The sequence below is a fragment of the Phytophthora cinnamomi genome (assembly GCF_018691715.1).
Source record: "Phytophthora cinnamomi strain GKB4 chromosome Unknown Contig37, whole genome shotgun sequence".
Taxonomy (NCBI): domain Eukaryota; phylum Oomycota; class Peronosporomycetes; order Peronosporales; family Peronosporaceae; genus Phytophthora; species Phytophthora cinnamomi.
Window position 1 is genome coordinate 473,887 of NW_027150970.1, and position 19,668 is coordinate 493,554.

Sequence of the window (19,668 nt, forward strand, 5' to 3'; positions counted from 1 at the left end):
CGATGCGGAGGGGGCTATGACAAATAGTGGAGCGAGCTGGAACCGCGAGCGTAACCGCCTATGACTAACCACACACACACCGCCGCGAAGCGGCGGCGATCGGCTAGTCGGCAATGTATTGGCATCGCCGTCGCGTGAGAAAGCTTGTCTGTCTGTCTGTTTGTCAGGATGCAGCTACGACCCAGGCCTGCACGCTGTTCGACGCTGGTCGCGGTGTAGTACCTGTGAATATAAGGCTTAGCCCGCTGGCATGGACATGCACGCGCAGGAAACAACTTTGTAGGTCGTCGCGATGGGGGATCGACTTTGCTTGACGGCATAGGACGACGCTCCCTCAGCATGCGTGGTGATGGCAGCAGCTGGAGCTGTTCGTCGCTGGCAGCTTTTACGGTGCAGCCGGTGGCCAGCTCCTTCTTGCGCTTCAGGGTCGCTGCGTGAGCGCGGCCAGGGGCCAGATGCAGGAAAATATCCACCATCACGATTCCGTTGGCGACTGCCACGCCAGGCAGATCGTTACTGTACCGCCATCCCCCGGATGCAGCACATCGAGCCTCGATCAACATGCCATGAACGACTCGAAGGTGGTTTCCTCCTGCGCGTCCAGTCTACCACGCAAGTTGCGGCGGGGTCAGCGCTGCCTTGTAAGGCGCGGCGGCGGACGAAAAACATAGCACAGCCCACGACTTGTTCCTGCCTCCGGAGGTATCTCTACTCTAGATTCCCTAGAGCTTCTAGTAGAGGAGGACAATTCGCAGTTTGCCGTCAAGTGGACAGTTGCCGATACAGTTGATCGCACTGCCCACAGTGGACATAGCAGACGCAGGTCCACTCGCTTACCAGCCGTTCCGTGCGAGTACTGTAAGCAGCTTGGATTGCCCATCGCTAAGCGCGCTGTGGGCAGACAGAATCCTGGGGGTGCCGCCCATACGGTCTTATCTCTGGTCGACAGCGCTCGCGGTTCAACTAGCAGGACGAAGAGTGGTGGTCTCCTCTATTCCGTCCGTTTCCCGGCACAATCCCATTACTTAATTTGCGTCCACGCACCTCACCTGCTGGTGCTCCCCACGTTTAGCGCCAAGATGTTCCCCACCATCGACGAAATCCCGACGGCCACCTCGCTACTCATGCAGTGCGGCTACCGCAGCAAAGTCTGCACCAAAGTGCGCGCCACGAAGATCGATGGCTCGCTACACAAACTCTGCGAGTTCCACCGCCGCAAGGCCAACGCCAACCAACAGCGGCTGCACCAGCGTCAACGGGAGGAACGAGTGAAGCGTCGACGAGCCGAAATATCGGACGACCGCCCCATGAAGAAAGCGTGTCCGTCTGTGGCCCCGATCACCATCGATCCGATTCCGTACGCTGCTGTGAACCGGCCGCTCGAGTTTGGTGTCAATGGAGTCAAGTACTATCCCTCAGGCTATTTCGCTGACGCCCTCGATTCCGCGAGCTGTGAGCCTGTGGATATGGAGCTGCTAGAGTTGCTACTACTCGACATGCAGCCGCAGCTGGCCGCCGTGTCTCCGCCGCAGTCGCCGCTGTCCGTGGACGAGGTCAAGTCGATCATCGTGTGACCCGGTGTCCTCTCTCAGATATTCCACCACTAATAACGTTATAATGCATTCCTGTTGGCACATATCTTTGTGGAAGGTATTGAGGGTCGTAGCTTTTGTTTCGCTGATCACTAGGCTAGGAAAGGGTCGGATACGTCCAGCAGAATGCCACAAATCCCCATTTGTTGCTGTTGCTATCCATACGTCGGCAGGGGCGTTCACTGTCGCCTTGTCAGCGTCAGGTGAGACCAGTGATCCAGGTCAATGGCCCGAAGACGTCAACTACAGTCACGTCCGGGTTCCGCGAACGTAGCGCTACCAAAAACCATCTACTGTACGTGCGTGGCTTCCTAACAACTGCCCTTGTCTGTATCTTGACGGGCGCTGGAATGCTAATCAGAGGATAGACGTCGACGTGGACGACGGCGAGCTGTGTGCGGGAGATTCGCGGCGAAATTCGAAGAGAATCCCTCAGCACGGGCTCAACTTCCTTCCGCGAGCAGGTGAATAGACAGTGCCGCGCTAGCGCCGCACCTTGCCCGTCAATTACACGTTGTATCTAGTTGTATGTATCGTTGTACACGCACAGGAGCCCGGATATCTGCATGGTGAATGAAGGTCTCCCAGTCCAGCAACTGCTAGCAGGACGCAATATTGGCAGGCAACGGCGCACATAGCGCTCTGGTGGTGGTGATGGTGCTGCTGGAGCAACCCGAGCCTTAGCTACATGCAGCTTTGTTCAACTAAATTGTTGCCGTCCCTGAGAGCAGCCACCGCTGCTCATCCGCAGACAGGTCTTTGGCGACTACCACTGCGGTAATGACGTTTCAACCGGTTGCACTACTACTGTAGATGCACGTTGCAGCGAACTCGCCGAAGCCTTGCGCTGAGGGAATAATGCTCGGCGCGTGGTACAGACAAGTCTCGGTATGACACAGGTACTAGCCGCCGTGCTTTGTCAGTGGACTTGATTCCGATAGCGTCCAGCACGTCAAAAGCTTGGCTGGACACTCGAACGACGCATGCCAATGATATGCCGAAGACAAGTTCCACATGGCGAGGACGAAAAGTTTTGCGCGGGTATTTGCCAGCCGAGTATTATGCGAGCGACTTGCTTTTTGGCAACCACGGACAGAATCCTGTTCGGGTACTGGCCACACAGGTCTCTTCTCTGTCAGATCCAAACTCAGGCTGGTTCAAGTAACGAATCGATTTGGTTGTCGGCCATCTCTAGCCATTTCTCAATTTACAACCATTCACCGGGAGCCGGCCCCGCTCACTGCTCGCCATGTTCGCCGTTTTTGGTGATATTCCGACGTCCACGACGCTGCTCATGCAATGTGGCTACCGAAGCAAGGCCTGCACCAACGGTCGCGCCACGAAGATGGATGGCACTCTCCACAACCTATGCGAGTTCCATCGCCGCAAGGCAAACGCCAGTCAGCAGCGGTTGCATGAGCGCCAACGCGAAGAACGAGTGAAGCGCCGACGGGCGGAGGCGACCGAGACTCGGCCGAAGAAGAAAAATCGCCTGATCAGACAACTGCCTGTTGCTGTTGTGGTTGACCCCATTCCCTACAAAGCCGATGACTCCGAAACGAACACCTCTGGTTTCTCGCAGGCGGATATGGACATACTCGCGTTGCTGCTCTTCGACATTCCCTCGGAGCGGCGTGAGGTCGTCGAGCCAATAAGCTCACCGGTATCAGTGGACGACACTGGCTCAATTATCGCATGACTCGATTGTTTGGACACTTTGCATCCTCTTCATGCTATAATGTACTTCTCTTCCAACAAACTTAATCAACCATGCCAAATGTTGGTCAAGGCAGTGCACGCTTTGGCCATCTCAAAAGCGTTTTTTTGCCAAGACCACCGACACACTTATAAAGTAACGAGTCGGGGTAGTTGAAAAAAAAAAAAAATCAAAGTTGCGAACGACAACGACAGCACGAGCAATACCTTCTTCAGCACCGACCCTCTCATAGACAGACTTTGCACCCGGACGCGAAGATCTTGTAGGACGCATAACACAAAACCTAACGAATTTGCGTTCACCACTGGAATGATCACTGCCCTCATCGGCTCACAGGTTCCAAAATCTCCAAGCGATTAAGAACTAACCTGGGCATGCTCATCATAACAAATGTGGCTGACTGATCCTCATACTTTTGAGTTGACACTGTCTATTGGACAGCAGGGATCGCGGGCTCAACTTACTCCGCGTGACAAAACCATCACCAATAGTTTGGTGGTTGTTGCAAAATAGTACTTGAAAAAAAGTCCTTAGACTGCCCATTCTGCCCGTCAAACATTCATCCTCGTAGACTTGAATTATCTCCGCCAACAGAAAATAGGTAGCCGAACCTACATCGGTCGTGAAAGCAGTGGAAAACGACCCACTTTCACAAACTTGAGGTGTCGACGCTTCCGAGAATTTCCCACTACGTAGGTTCGCAACAATGAAGTCTCGCTTCCGCCGATCACGTTACTAGATCGGGTCCAACGACCTCCAGACTTAGCTACCTCGTTGAAGATGACGTTGAAGACTATCATTCACCTCCAAATCAGCTTGCGTGGAGAGAAGGAGGAACCGAGAAGCAACTGCTTCAGCGACTTGAGGCCTTCGAAACGAATGGGATAGTATCTACGATGCCCTGATCGCTCGCTGAGCACGGCCACGCCGCTCGAAATAGCACTGCTAAACTCAACGGCCGTTCATTTACCCTCGGTAAATGCCATCGTGATGACAGAGATGAAAGGGGGCTCGTAATATTAGACGCCTACCTCCTAGTACCTCGCTATTATAGCAGTCGGTCGCTGTGCTGGCCCAGCCTTATTTCGAGCAGGGGTGGATTAGCGCAGTACTTCCTCGAGAGGCAATGAGACGTGGTGTGTTGTGATTATGTGAAGCGATGTCGAGTAGAACAACCCCCTGACCGTCCTCGTGCAAATAAGATTCCGCAGCAGACCCCACATGGCGCGCACGACATGCCCAAGTCCTTGCCATTTTTGGCTCAAACTCCGTCCTTCTATTGGCTCGGTGGGCAGACAAAATCCCGACTTGCTGCTCACACGATCTCACAGGCCTTCTTGCTCTCTGTTAAAGTTGCGCATCTCCGACGTGCTGATGCTTTGCAGGAGAACATGGGACTCGCTCATAGAGCTGTCCCGTACAAGGTAGACCACTTATTTAGTTGCAGAATAAGGGGGATTATCTCCCCCGCCTGGGACCACCAGTCCTCACTCCGTCTTTTAACTGCTAATACACCAGCACCTCCGGGCATCCTTCCTCCTCCAAGACCTCTTCCTTCGGCACCTTCACGCTGTCCTCCGCTGTTATATTCCACTGCTATTCCTTCCGCTAACGTGTCCGATCCAAAACCTTAACATAACACTCTCGAATAGCTACTGTACTGTAACGAGGTCCTTCTTGAACAATCCTGACCCTTTCGTTGAACTACTGCCGCGGTTCAGCATTCACATATCAACCACCCGCCACAACAAACCCCTCGCGTTTAGCATGTCCTCCTTCTTTGATGAATCGCAACCCACCGTGCCGCTTCTCATGATGTGCGGGTACCGAAGCAAGGTCTGTACCAACTTCCGCGCCACCAAGATCGACGGCACTCTCCACAGACTCTGCGAGTTCCATCGCCGCAAGGCCAACGTGAGTCAGCAGCGGCTGCACCAGCGTCACCGCGAAGAGAGATTGAAGCGCAAGTTCTGCGAGGAAGAAGCGGACGCGGATGGGATTCATGTGACGAAGAAAGTCTGTCTAAGTCAGCAAGACACTTTCCAGCCGACCAAGACCGACCCACTGCGCTACAGAATCACCACCCCGACGATTGTTGTTGAGACCATTACGCCCTACAACGACTACATGTACTACCCGCGCGGCTCTTTCACCGAGCAGTTGACCAGCCCGAACTTCACGACGAAGATGTCTGAACAACCAGTGCTTCACACACCATTTCCACCTTGAGGATCGACGGAGACGACCACATCGACACTGCTGGTCGCCGAGGATGAACTCAATATGGTTATCGTGTAGTCAATGGGGTGTTCCTCGGGTCTCGAAGGCGAGAAAGATATGCTTGGTTTCAAGAGCGTAGCTATCTGCGTAAGACTTTTCCTCGAAGATCGTGCGATAAAGCAAAGCTGACACTACGCTGAGCAAATAGTAGTGAATCGACTGTATTTTGAACACCCTGAAGTGCACGTGAATGACAGCGCAGTTGCTCCGAGGCAATAACAAATGCGATCAAGAACATCCACTTGGAAGGTGGCCAGTCGTGGCGGAGGAATCGATCTTCAGGGGGTGTTGACGTCGCCGCGCAGTTAAATTCTAGACGCAAGAGGCCAACGCTACATGTAGTCGATTGAGCAACTTTGAAAGACCAGGGCTTCAAATTGTTTCGTATTGCTATCGCCAAATATGCGAAAGTACAGCACTACAACTACCTCCGTTCGGAAATAGATGACCATTTCCTATCATATTTCAGCCTCTCCAACATAATTCCCCTTCTAAACCAATCGAGTTTGTATTCTGAATCTCCCGCGCTTTCCCCGCTCACTGGCCACCGCAACACTGCCGGCCCCCGCACACTGGTTTCTGGATTCATTTCGAAAGTTGGCGGATGGGGGAGATTACGGATAGTGAACGCCAGGCCGTCTGGGAAACCCTACTGCTTCGCAGCGTAGGAGGCGTGCTTACACGTGGGGAGATCGTCCGGGTTGCAATGTACTTCCACGTGAGCCGCCAAGTTGTCGAGCGCATTGGAAGCGTGGAATCAGCTCGATGGGAGATCGAGTAGCAGCTGTGGTCAAGTCAAGAAAGAGTGCAAGATGGACCGCCGCCCCGCTGCCCCTGCCAACTGCCCGGACGACTCCCCCCCCCAACCTCGCCGACGCCACGCGCTGACGCTGCTGCGCCGAGGCCTGGAACGCTGGATTCGACCTTTCGTGCCCGGACCGATTCCCCCGTTTCTCGCATGTACATGCGCTACGTGCCCCGCGCTCGATTTGGTGCGCGTCGTGTGCTGGAAGCGATGCGGGATCCGACGACGATGGAGGGCTCGGTTGCTGACGATGAGCGTGAGGCGAAGGCTGAGAGCGACGCTTGGACGGAGGGCTCGCGATTCCCGCTGCCAGCGCCCATGGAGCATATCATGAACTCTAATGGTGGAAATGATTACCGGCTCGAACATTTGTATAAGTACAAACTGATGCGAACGGACAGTCTTCCAACGTCATTGCCATGCGATGCAACATCTCTCAGCAAGTGGGATCCTTGTAGCAAGTGAAGTGCTTCTCAAGGATGAAGTGAGATCTTAGATCCATTTTTGTGCGGCGGAACAAGAACGCCTGCGCCTCTCTGAACTGTGTCTTGCTTAGTGTCAACTTTTGGTCTCCAGCCCTCCCACAATTTAAACGCCTGCGCCTCTCTGGACTGTGCCTCGCTTGGTGTCAACTCTAGATCTCCAGCACTACCACAATTTTATAATCAGGAAAATGAACGAGGCGGAGCGCTGCGCAAAAAAAAAAAAATGGTCATCTATTCCGAACGGAGGTAGTATGTCAGACGTAACGTTAGTGAGTCGAGACATCACGATCGGTTTGGTGCGAACTCAGCTCGCGAAGTCACATCTAAGTCACATCTTTGTGTATACATGTATTGTGGTCGATGTAGATCAGCGCAAACGTCTCATGCATGGCCACCGCGGGTATGTGGCCGACACAGGATACTTAATGCGATACGCGCTGTGTGTCCAGCGGCGAACCCTCCGCCGATGTCTGCTTCGACTCTGGCTTCTTGACTTTGGTCACCCTCGGCTTCCCGGAATTCGATGAAACGAAAATGTTGTAGTTGCCACAGTCAGGGTAGGTGGTGAGGTCAGGGCACCGGCCCACGAATTCCTTACCACCGGCATTGCAAGCAGTAACGCCGAAGTCGTAGTTGGCAATGCCACCGGCCGTGCCAGCCTGCGTCTCCAAGCTGTTGACCTTGTAGACGCAGAGGAACGTGGCGACGCCGGAGCTGTAGGTGCTCACGTCGCCCACCGCCGAGAGTAGCAGTGTGGTGTCTGCGTCAGTCACGGTGGTCTTGGTCCATGAGCCTGCTTGAGCGCCCGGGACGCTCACGCTCACGAGGGCTAGAGCGAAGATCGAGGAAGTGATGGCACGCAGGTACGGCATGGTGGGGTTGAAGAAAGTGGTGGTCGTGGACTTGTGGAGATGCGAGGAAATTCGGGAATGAAAATATGGTGGGGTTGTTGAGTGCTGCTACTCGAGCAAGGTAAGCTGAGCAGCATTTTGACAATCCTCCTGGGGTAGGTAACACCCACCTAGTATCCATAGGTGCCTGCGGAGCCCGCATGCGCACCTCCAATCTGTGCATTGCTTCCAACAACTGCTGTTTTTCCAAACTTCTGCAGCATACAAATGATGGGTTTGAGAAAGAGAGTCTACCTACTGCTCTGCGTACAAATGATGGGTTCGAGAAAGAGAGTCTACCTACTGCTCTGCAATCACTACATGGCGATTATTCTTGTTGTTGTAAACAATGCCTACTGGAAAGCGATGTACATGAACAAAGTATCCATGCACCTAACCTAAGAATGCTCGTAGTGGTGGCTGTTTTCTGTGTCTGCCGGATGATATGAGCTGGGTAGTAATACGATGCAGCAAACAGGTGGGAATACAGAAGCATCCAGGGAAATGACAAATGCTGGCACTATCCCGGAAACATTGGTTCGCATCGCGGGCTGCTTGATTCGCAGTTCGATGATTTTTTTTATTTTGCAAGTTGATTGGGTCTGAATGTAGGAATAACAGCATTTCCACTAAAACTAAAATTCGTTCTTTTTACCGGATATAACGATAAAATTAGTTTGTGCGCTCCATCCGTTTGAGTAAATTGCGAGAGGTTCGTTGAAAATTTACGCGGACCGCGGATATGAGCAAGTTCGCTCACGGAGAGAGCCTTGAGTAAATCCATGAAGATAGCTCAACGACCGGTTTTGTAGTCAAGACTGTGGTGGCAGCCACGCACACACAGTAACGCCCTCAACGCTCTCCGAATCTAGGCACGAGATCAGGCTGTCTGCATGTCATCGGCACGCTGACTAGCGGCGTTAACCCTCCTGATACAGCTCAGCGCTGGTGATTGTACTTGCTCCCTACTTGCCTACCCTTGCTTGCCTTTGCAACTTGCGTCCTTGTGTAGCCTTGTTTGTCTTGCGACTTGCTTTGCCTTGTCTACGTTGTTTCCTTTGATACTTTCGTGCTGCTGAACAGTAAGTTGCACACTGAGTCTCCTCGTGCAGCAGGCGCATTGTCTTTTTGTGCTGCGGGCCTTGGTAACAGGTTTCACAAGGAGAACGACTTGTAGGTAGCGATAGTGGTGGGCGCGGGCAACAGGTATGGTACAGCGCCACACCAACATTTGGTGACCAGTATGTGACCCGACACCGACTTCCGGTGGCAGCAGCCTAGACGAGCGAAGGCGTTTCAAAGTCAGAGCGGTCCAGATGTATCAGAGTAAGAGCGACTACGGTACTTATCAGGTGTCTCAGAGTGGGAGCGGTCACGGTAATTCCCGCAGTCTGCGAAAGTTTTTCGAAATCGGAGCGGTCCTGCGTTGTAAAGTGAGAGCGGATACGGTAATTTACACTGAGTGAAGAAGTCAGCGGGGTCTGAAGATTGTTACATGGGGACTCAGTGAGGGGTCAGTTGAGATCCGAAACACCTTCATTTCATTAGGTATTTGTATAGGACAGAGGGAAAAGTAGGTAAGAGCCCTAACGGCTCTTCGGAGAGATAAGAAACAAACAAAGCAGAATTTTCTAAATCCAAGACAAGCGTGCACGTCCGGCAAGTCTCTGCGCGGGCTGGATTACGTCTGCCGTCAGCACCCGAGAGACATAGCTTGTAGGGTGTTGACAGGTAGCGCCAAGAGACGAGTCGGCCCGGGAAGGGCATATCTCGCCGAGTGCGCCAAGGTCAAGTCTCGCCGAGTCTGCGGGCCGGAATGCTCGATAGCCGGGTACCGTAACACTTCTAACCAAGTAGCCTTTGCTCTCGGTGGCCCGTAAAAGCACTCGCGCGCCGTCGTCCAACCTTTGGCGGAGGGCACGGGTTTGGGGAACGGGAGTCAGTGAGCTCAGCTGACTTCCGGAGGATCGACTGGCTTGGTTGCCTGGGCTCAGCGAGGACCGCCACCACTGTCCCGGAAGGGCCGAACCGCTGGGGACAACCTAGCTCAGGCCGATAAGCGCCGACTAGCTCAGCGATTGTTGTGTCTGTTGCAAGGACTAATTTGTGCGTTCTGCTATACCACACAGGCATTGACGCCTTGATGTTTATTTCGAGTGTGTGTGTGTGTGACTTAGCAGATTCTCGACTGCCTCAGCAGTTCCAACCGCGGTTGGTTGGAATTCAAAGTTTCCAACTGTAACATCCCTTTTCATCTTTAGGTTGAAATCAACATATTTCTATTACTCTCTCCTTGACGTCAACTCGATGCGGCAGTTGTTGCTACCTACGCACCATCACAATGCTAACATAGATCAACCCATACCAGATATGATATCCTGCCACTCACATCAACTTTCATATGCACTTTTCAATATGCACGAATCTGGTCTCTTTGTCTTCCAGTCTCAGAGGCTTTGCAGTCAAATCCTCATGTCACTTTTGTGCGATAACTCATTCATCTGTCCCCTTCAATTCCACTCGGGCTCCTTTCTTGATGCGAACTGGGATTCCTCGACGGCTCACCGCCTTCAGACTAGCATTGGTAGCCGTCGACACGTCGGCTCTGTGCTCACCCTGAACACTCTGTATCGCGCTCGCCGTCGCTCGCCGTGGTGCATCTTTCGCATGGCTGACATCCGTGATCACTCTTGCTGTGTGTACTTCCATCTTCTCTCTATACGCTGAAACGCTTCCAGAGGAAGAGGTTTTGTCATCATGTCTGCTACATTAGCCTTTGATGACACGGGTTCGATTACCACCTCCCGCGTTTTCACGTATTCGCGAATCTTGAGGTCACTAAAATTGAGCTGATTGGTTCAGAGATACGTTCCAGCATGCTTCATTAACTGTCGATCGCTAGTCGAGCCACAGTAGAGAGTGATCACCTCCCTCTTAAAGCCCAACTTATCCACTAACTGTTCAAGCCATATAGCCTCACGCATCCCCGTATTAACTGGAATCAGCTCGGCCTCACAGGTACTCTCAGCCAGGGTCTCCTGCTTTCAGCGTCTCGCAGAGATCAACTGTCCATTACAGAACACTGCAAAGCCGCTGATCGACTTCATATCTCCGCCTTCAGACGCGAAATTCGCATGTGTGTAGGCCTCAATTTGTAGCTTTTCATATTGGCATGCCTCTTTGTAATAAAACTTCAATCCCATATCCTGGCTTCCGATCGTGTACCGCAATACTCTTTTCGTAGTCCGCCCATGCGCAACACCATACGTGTTGAGGAATTTACTGAGAATTTGCACAGCGGTGCCCAATTCAGGACGCGATCCACTCACCAAATACTGTAGGCACCCAATAAGACTTCGGTACGACAATTTTAAATATCGCTCGTGTTCTTCAGAGCTGGCCTCTACCAGTTTCACCCTACCCACTGTTGCTGGAATGCGTACTGGATACGCGGACTCTATGTTGAACTTCGCCATGATGTTCTGAATGTACTTCGTTTGTCTGAACGAAACGTGTATCTCGGGGTCATGGTGTATCTGCAGCCCCAGCAAATAGTTCACGTCTCCAAGGCACTTCGTCTTGAAGCGATTCATCAGCTCTTTATCAACGAAGTCCACATCCTCTTCCTTACCCACTAGCTGAATGTCATCCACCTAGATAGGTAGAAGCACCAATCCGCCCTCAATCTGAATCCAGTACAGACCTTCATCCTTGCAAATCTGAGGATAGCCAAACTCAATCAACACTTGGTGCAATGTGTTATTCCAGTACGAGGTGATTGTCGTAAGCCGTAAGTGCTCTTCTTCAGAAGGGATACAAAATACTCGTATCCACGCTTTACAAAGCCCTGTGGTTGCTCCATGCAGACGACCCGCTCCGCCGGCGCATTCAGGAAAACATTCACACAATCAAACGGTTTAATACCGACTTGGTCCCGCCAGCCCACAGGAAGACGATCCTCAGCGTCTCGAATCTCACAACAGGGGCGAACGTCTCATCAAAATCTATTTCCCAAACCTCGAAGCAACCCAGAACAACTAAGCGGGTCTTGAACCGCAACATCCTCATATCATTCTCTTTTAGTGTCCACAACCACTTACACTTAAGAACGTGCGCGTTCTTCGGCCTCGGCACTAGGATCCAAGTTCCATTTTCAAGCTGAGCCAAAACCTCCTCCCATGTGGCTTCAAGCCATTTCTCTCTGTTCGCAGAAGCCATCATCTCTGTAGTGGGTCTAACTTGACTCACTACTTTAGCTTACACGTTGCGCAACGTGTATGAGGAAGCGTAAGTACTTAGTAATTACTTAGGTTAATTATATTTGAATACACAAATATAAGTTAAGTAAGAAATGATTCCAAGTGACTTAGATTAGGTAAAATGAGAACTGTATTGTTTGTAAATTGATCTTCCTCTAAAAGCTGCTAAAACTGTTTATCATCTATGAAAGGGTTGGCAGCGGCTGGCTGTCAGAGCCCCGCTAATATGCATGTCTCTGATTGGTAGAAAGATGCTGCTTTCTACCAATAGGATCTTTTGGGTATGTGTGGACCACTCACTGTGGTGGTCCACTTCAATGTATCCATCGGTGTGTCTTACACCAATGTGAGGAAGTATCCAAAACGTTTAACAGATAACCTATCTGTTAAATTCACAAGTGGCTTGCAGCCACTTGTACGTGTAACCCCGTTACACCATCCCCCCTATAAGGTTAGACGCGCGGGGTCCCCGCACGTCAATCTTTGGAATTGACCATTCGTCAATTCTCCGCGTTTGGAGAAGAAATCCGCGCTCATTCAACGATGAGCGCGCCTCAGAAGAAGTCCGCAAAGTCGATGGGGAGTCATCTCTCCATCGACGACTACTCGAACGCCAGAAGGCGAAGTACGGTGACGTCGTCGACTTCGACGACGACGATGAAGACATGGAGGGCGAGGAGGACTCGCCCTCAAAGCGTAAAGACTCAGTGTCGAGCGAATCGCTCGACCCTCACGCCAAGAACGTTCGCCCGCGTGAAGGGGACGAATCGGACGCTTCGAGTTCGAAGCGTTCGCGTACTGAGAGTGATACCCCACTCGCTTCAGCTGGGGCTCTCAGTACTCCGCGCGCTGCTGCTGCAGCGCGTGATGTTAAAGCTCAAGGCTCTCCGCGCGCTGCGCCTGCAGCGCGCGATCCGTGGATGCCGTCCGCATCCGAGATTGCGGACCGGTATGGGAACTCGGTACCTCCGAATGAGGTGCCGCTGTACGTATGCAGCGCCATCAAGGATGACGCTGTGGCTGCCGAGCTGCACTTGGATGCGGGAACGCATCAAAGGCGCGATTACTACATCGGACTCTTTCATGAGCTCCGATGGTTTCAAAGCAAGAAGACATCTTCTCGCAGCAAAGTGCCCGAGTGGCAGGCACTTTGTCAAAGTTGGAACGCCTTTGTTGATAACTTCAACAAGAGGCCGAGTGCTTACCGTGATCGGATTAAGCAAGCGCGTGATCGCTTCGAGACGTACTCGAAGCGTGGAAAGCTGGAGCAACTTCATGTTGCTGCTGAGGAGGCAAATGTGCCGTGCGCTGTGCCCGAGGGCTTTCAGTGCACGAAGTGTTTCCAGGCGCGGTCCGCTTGAGCGACCGCGACCTGAACGGGTACACGTCGTTCCGTGTGCCCGAGAGTCTCAAAGAGCTCCGTGCTAAGTTCTTAGCACGTGAGGGTTCGGGCGCTGGCGATGATCGCAGCGCTCGTGTTACTTCCGCTGTGCCAGCGCGTACTGCTCTTCGTACGCCCTCACCATTTCCGGAACGTCCTCCAGCAAGACGTTCCGCGGCTCCCATGTATCTCGATGGGGAGGAAATCCTCTCCAACGAATACGAAAACGAGCCCCTTGAGGGTTCGTTTTCGGGATACTATGGTCAACAATCCGCTCAACAATCCAGCGGGTTGAGCCGCGGGCGTCACGGATCGGCGGTGGCGGGGGTGGGAACACGCCCCGGGTATGATCAGCCCCGGGCTGATCAGTATGCGCCTCTCCACGACCGGGTGGCCGTCGTGGAGCGTCTGCAGGGCGCTGAGTTCGCCGCCCTGAAGCAGGAGCTGGCGAACCAGAAGGCCCAAGTCGCGGCGGTCTCGCAGACCGCCTCGAATATCCAGGTCGAGCTGGGGACCCAGATGAAGGGTTGCTCCAGCGCGTCCGCGCGCTGGAGGAGAGGTTGCTCGTCGCCGAGGCCAAGTCCTCCGCTTCTGCCTCGGCTCCTGCCGAGGCTTCGGGTCAGCCGAGCTAGATGGCTCGTGCTGCCGGTATGGCTTCAGCCGTCCGATGTAAAAGGTCGGATGGAGGCGCATGCTAGACGGTATGTCTAGCGTGTATGCGTTGCCGTGCCGTGCCAACACAGTGAACGGCCCGATGAAGCGCGGAACAAGCTTGCTTGCTCCGAAATCCGAAACTGCATGTCTAGGCAGGTTTTGTGTAGCTAACAAAACTAATGAACCAACTTTAAATTCATTTGTGTTGCCTCTGCCCGCATTGTCTGCGTTCAGCTTCTGTTGATCAACAGAACCTGCTATTGTGTCTTGGACAAACCGAATCACGGCTTGTCTTTTGGTGATGAAACTGATTGCATCCGAGCTGAAGTCATTCAGCTCGCTCTCCGCTAGAGGCCCGGCCTCTGCGTGGTTCTTTGCGGTGTCTGCGCCCTGCGCAGACCCGTGGTCGTTAAGCCATGTTGTTGGGGGAGTCTGCGCCCTGCGCAGACTCATGTGGTTTGTCCATTGTTGCAGCTGACACTGTGCAAGTGTCAGCGGTTTTCTGCGGCTGCTGTATTGCAGTCGTAGATCCCCCCCCACTTAAAGTGGGAGCCATCACTCCGAGTAAACTCGGTAGACGTGGATGCCGCATGACATTCACGTAGAACGGTGTATGCCCTGTCGAGGCATGCACTGAGTTATTGATGGCAAACTCTGCCATCGGTAAGCACTCGCTCCAGTAGTGGAACGAGTGAGCGTAGCTCTTCAACATATCGACGAGCACGCGATTCACGCGCTCGGTTTGACCGTCCGTCTGCGGATGATCCGCAGTCGACATGGAAAGCTGGCTCCCAAGAAGTGTAAACACTTCTTGCCACAGGTGCGCTGTGAAGCGCGGGTCTCTGTCCGACACGATGTCGGACGGCATGCCATGGTGTTTGAACACCATGTCGACGAGCAGACGGGCCGTCTGCTTCGCGGTCACCTCTGCTGACACCGCAGCAAGATGTACCATCTTGCTGAAACGGTCTACAAAGACCACAACACCGGTGTTCCCTCCGCTGTCCGGGGAAGACCAAAGATGAAGTCCAAAGACATGGACTTCCAACACTCCGACGGAGTCGGTAGTGATTACAGTGGAGCCTGCGCGAATGGCGCAGGCTTTACGCGTTAGCATACCTCGCAAGCACGGATGTACTTGCGCACCCACTATACTGGTGGTGCCAGTAGAAGTCGCGCGTGAGAAGGACGTATGTCTTCTCACGTCCGAGATGTCCCGCAGTCGGGGCATCGTGATACTCGTACATGATCCTGAGTCGCAGGTCATGGTCATTTGGCCCGACAACGCGATCCGCGTTGTTGTCGACTGCATTATAAAGCAGTATTCCGTCGTGCACTCGAAAGCGGTGTGTACACGCACGAAGGTGTTTGGGCAGCTTCTGACGAGCCTTGTCAGAAGATGCTGTACCATAGACCAGCAAGGGCTTCGTGTCCGGGTCGTGCGCGTACGCGGTCTTCACATCATCCAACAGAGATGATGTGGGTTTGCTCGATCGTACGGCGTAAATGGCATTGACGTCAACAGCTTCTGCATAGTCCGGCCGACGGATAACGCGTCGGCCACCACGTTCAATCTTCCGGGTTTGTATTCGACCCGGAAGTTATACTCCGCAAAGAATGAGAGCCATCTCGCCATTCTTTGTGATATGTGTGGCGACTTCACTGCGGTGCGCAGTGAAGCATGGTCGGTGTAGACCACAAATGGTCTACTCCCAAGCAAGTACACTCGGAACTTTGCGAGTGCATACTTCATGGCAAGGAGTTCCTTGTCATGCACCGGATAGTTGCGCTCAGCTGGCTTCAGCTGACGCGATTGGTAGTAGACGACACGATCACGGCCCTCGTGATCGTGCTGCGCTAACGCGCATCCGATCGCGAAATCGGATGCGTCACACACTACGTGAAATGGGCGATCTTGGTCAGCCACTGCCAAGATCGGCGCCTCAGTCAAGCCCCGCTTGACTGCATCGAATGTCTTTTGGCAATCGAGTGTCCAATTCCACACAGCTTCCTTCTTGAGAAGCTGTGACAGCGGGCGGATCTTGCCCGCATAGTCCTCCACGTACTTGCACAAGTACGTGGCCAAGCCAAGGAACTGCCTCAGTTCCTTGACACTTGAAGGCGTTGGCCATTCGTTGATCACTCTGACCTTTTCCGGGTCAGGGCGAACACCATTCTTCCCTACGAGACACCCGAGGACGGGTATCTCGCTCGCCCCGAAGATACACTTCTTCAGGTTCGCGTAGAGCTTATGTTTCGCATAAGCTCAAGTAGTTTCGGAGATGCACCCTGTGCATCTCTACGTCGTCTTCCCGTCCACAGCCCGGCTGTGGATGAACACATCATCGAAGTAGCTCGGTGCGAAGTCGCGCACTGAGCGCAACAAGTGCGTCACGCGCCTGTTGAAAGTCGCAGGGGCGTTCTTAAGCCCCTGTGGCATCACTAGCCATTCCCAGAGCATGCCGCTTGGCGTGCTCACTGCCGTGAGAGGGATGTCGCTCTCACGCATTAGGATCCGATAGAATCCATCTCGCAAGTCGAGAGCACTGTAAACGGTGCCCCCGGCCATCGAATCGATGATAACATCTTTTCGCGGTTTCGGCGTCTGCGCCGGTACCGTCGCATCATTCAGCTTGTTGTAGGCATGAACGATGCGCCATCCGCCCTGTGGCTTCTTGACACAGAACGTCGGAGCACTGTGCGGGGACTTTGATTCCCGCACTTGTCTTGCTTTGCGACAACTTTCAAAGAAGTCGTTGATTGCTTTTACTTGCTCTCGCGGCAGTGGCCACTGCCGCGTGACACAGTACTTCGTGCTCGGCACGAGATCAATCTCGTGCTGAATGCCCTTATCCTGCGGAAGCTCCGCAGGAATCTCTTCCGGGAGTACGTCTTTGTACTCCCTCAACAATTCGTAATAGGGACTCGACTTCAGCGAGTCCCAACCTTGTTCCTCGAAGCGCTCTCGCTTCGTCTTCGCACTGAGAGTGTCTTCACTCTCAGTGGTACTTCCCATGAAGAGCTGCCTCAGCTCTTCGCTCTCGCTCGCCGTTCTTTCGCTGTCCGAAAGAACGCAGACTTGCTCGATGCGTCCATCGTGCAAGTCGCGCGTGAAGCGCTTCCAGCTCATGGCAGGAAGCGAAGTCAACTCCGACGCCGTCGTCGGAGGACTAGCGAGTTCCATGTCACGATACTGGAATCCAGTATCGGTGCGCGTCAAGACGCTTAGCGTCTTGACATTCGACGTCACCGCCGCAGTCTGCCCAGCAGACTGCTCTTGTTGCGTCTCGGTCCCGGACCGAGACTTGCGCAGCGTTTTCCGCTTGCGCCGTCTTCTTGTTGTGCGGAGCCCGGCTCCGCACAGTTGTTCTTCTAGTCCAGGCCCGGCCGTGGACAGTCGTTCGCCGGCGGACCCTGTCCGCGGGCGCGCGGTATCAAGCCCGGCTTGACCGCATTTTCCTTCGTGCAGCCCGGCTGCACGGTAATGTCCTTCGCCGGCAGACCCTGTCTGCGGGCGCGCGATATCAAGCCCGGCTTGATCGCATGAGCGCTTCGTCGTGCAGCCCGGCTGCACGACAGCATCTAAATTGCGTCAGTGCGGTACGTTTGCAACCGTCCGCCCTGTTTGCAGCGTCAACTCCCGGAGTTGACACGCCTTCGTCACCTCGACGCCATTCATTGGCGGAGCCCCTCATGACTGAGGGTGCGTCGGCTCCCGGAGCCGACGCGTCGTTGTCGACCTGACCGCTTCGGGTCAGGGAGTGTCCCTTACACGCTTGAACGTGGGTGTTGGTTCCCGGAACCAGTACATATCTTTTTCTTCCGACGTCGGCAGTATTGCCGACGTGGGTTCTCACTGTGCGCGCCCTCGCGCACTTCTTGGTACTCCGGGACAGCAGCATAATGCGCTGTCTCGACTGGTGAGCCGCGCGCACCTGCTGGTGCGCGCGCTGCGGTAACAGGGCCATCGCTCTCTGTTCCGCTGTCGCGTCCGAAGCGCACGAGCGTGCGCTTCTTCCAGTCTATCACCGGATCATGCCGTGCAAGCCACGGCATGCCCATTACCACGTCGAACTTATCGTCCAGGTCCAGGACGATAAAGTGTTCGACAAACACTCGTTGTTTGCACGAGAAGCGCACGTTCACGACGCGCTTCTCGGTCTTCACGATGGCACCTGTTGCCAGTCGTACCTCCAGAAGACTTCGAGGTGTATCTACCTCCTCGAAGTCAAGTCTCGACAGGCTTCGTAGTCGAACAAAGTTGTTCGACGCGCCTGAGTCTACCAATGCTCGAAGAGAGTCACTCGCTCTCTTCGAGTAAACCTTCAAGATGACTAGGTTTAGCCTGTCATCTTGTTTCTTACAGTGAGCTGGTCTCACTGGGGCTGCAGTCCTCAGTGTCGCGTGTCCGATGTCGGCACGCGCGACTGCATTACCAGTAGGGCGCCCCGCGCCTACTGGATGTTCGCGTTTTTTGTTGGTCCGCGGCGATGCCTAGCATCGCCACGACGGCCACCTCCAGGGAGCATGGGAGCTGTACACTCCCGTGCAAAGTGACCGATCCTTCCGGAGCGGAAGCATCGCACGTTACCTCCCTGCTGCTGGTAACCAGCAGTTGTTGCGCTCGAGAGGTCCATTGGCTCCGGACCTCCCGTCCTCGCTACCGGGCGCGGTTGCGGCCTCGGTACGTTTACATGGAGTTTAGCCTGCCGCAGGCTAAACTCTTCTTGCATGGCAAGAGTGATTGCAGCTTCGAGAGTACTCGGGTACTCTCGGAAGAGATAGGTCTTCACAGGCCCATCTCTAAGCCCCTTCATGAACGTGACGACCTTGGTCGCCTCGTCAATCGGGTTAGTCACGATATTTGATACCAAATATCGTGCGCGCTGCGCGTAAGCATGGACGTCATGCTTACCCTGCTGAAGGTCGAGGAACTCCGCCCTCGACCGGAACTCGTTTGCGGGGGCTCAAACGCTTGTTTGAGCTCCTCTTTGAACACTTCGTACGTGCTGAAGCACGTAGGATCGGAGAGTCGGCGTCCATACGCCCAACTCCTTGCGCGTCCGCCAAGGCAGGACATGGCGAACGCGACCTTCGACAGCGGGTCGACGATGCGTCGAGCCGCTATGGCTGTGTCGAGTTCGACAAGCCATCGGAGGAGAGGCTCGCCCTCTCTTCCCACGTAATTGCTTACGCTCAACTTTAATGGTTGAGCACGCGGTGTCGTCCCTGACGACGCCGTCACTGAGAAGCAGCGTCACGCTGCTCCTTCATGATGAATCCCAGAGCAACACCATGTTGCTCCGTCGGCGATAGCGTACGCAGCATTGTAGCTATCGCCGCTGCTCCAATGACTGTTGACAGTCGTTGGAGGGCCTCCCACTCTGGGTCAGACAGGTGGGGGCAGTCAGCGCGTGCAACATGCGTTGCAGGCGTGTTGGAGCTCTCCATGGGCACCTCCGTGCTCATGTGGTTCTCGGCTCCGCGTTCGTACACCGCGTACGAACGTCAAGCAGTCGGTCGTTGGACGGACTACAAAGTGCTACCAGGTGTAGTGGGTCTAACTTGACTCACTACTTTAGCTTACACGTTGCGCAACGTGTAT

At 54.0% G+C, this 19,668-nt stretch overlaps 3 protein-coding genes across 3 annotated transcripts; 2 read left to right on the plus strand and 1 right to left on the minus strand.

Moving 5' to 3' along the window:
* Positions 1 to 1,079: 1,079 nt before the first annotated feature.
* IUM83_11830 (uncharacterized protein) lies at positions 1,080 to 1,574 on the plus strand (the record flags this gene model as incomplete). Its single annotated transcript, XM_067936413.1, has 1 exon — positions 1,080 to 1,574. One exon carries the CDS (start codon positions 1,080 to 1,082, stop codon positions 1,572 to 1,574), a length of 495 nt encoding a protein of 164 aa, XP_067792200.1.
* Positions 1,575 to 5,076: 3,502 nt separating this feature from the next.
* On the plus strand, positions 5,077 to 5,538 carry IUM83_11831 (uncharacterized protein; the record flags this gene model as incomplete). The annotated part of the gene is made up of 1 exon (XM_067936414.1): positions 5,077 to 5,538. One exon carries the CDS (start codon positions 5,077 to 5,079, stop codon positions 5,536 to 5,538), a length of 462 nt encoding a protein of 153 aa, XP_067792199.1.
* Positions 5,539 to 7,301: 1,763 nt separating this feature from the next.
* IUM83_11832 (Extracellular cystatin-like protease inhibitor) lies at positions 7,302 to 7,751 on the minus strand (the record flags this gene model as incomplete). The annotated part of the gene is made up of 1 exon (XM_067936415.1): positions 7,302 to 7,751. One exon carries the CDS (start codon positions 7,749 to 7,751, stop codon positions 7,302 to 7,304), a length of 450 nt encoding a protein of 149 aa, XP_067792201.1.
* Positions 7,752 to 19,668: the final 11,917 nt, after the last annotated feature.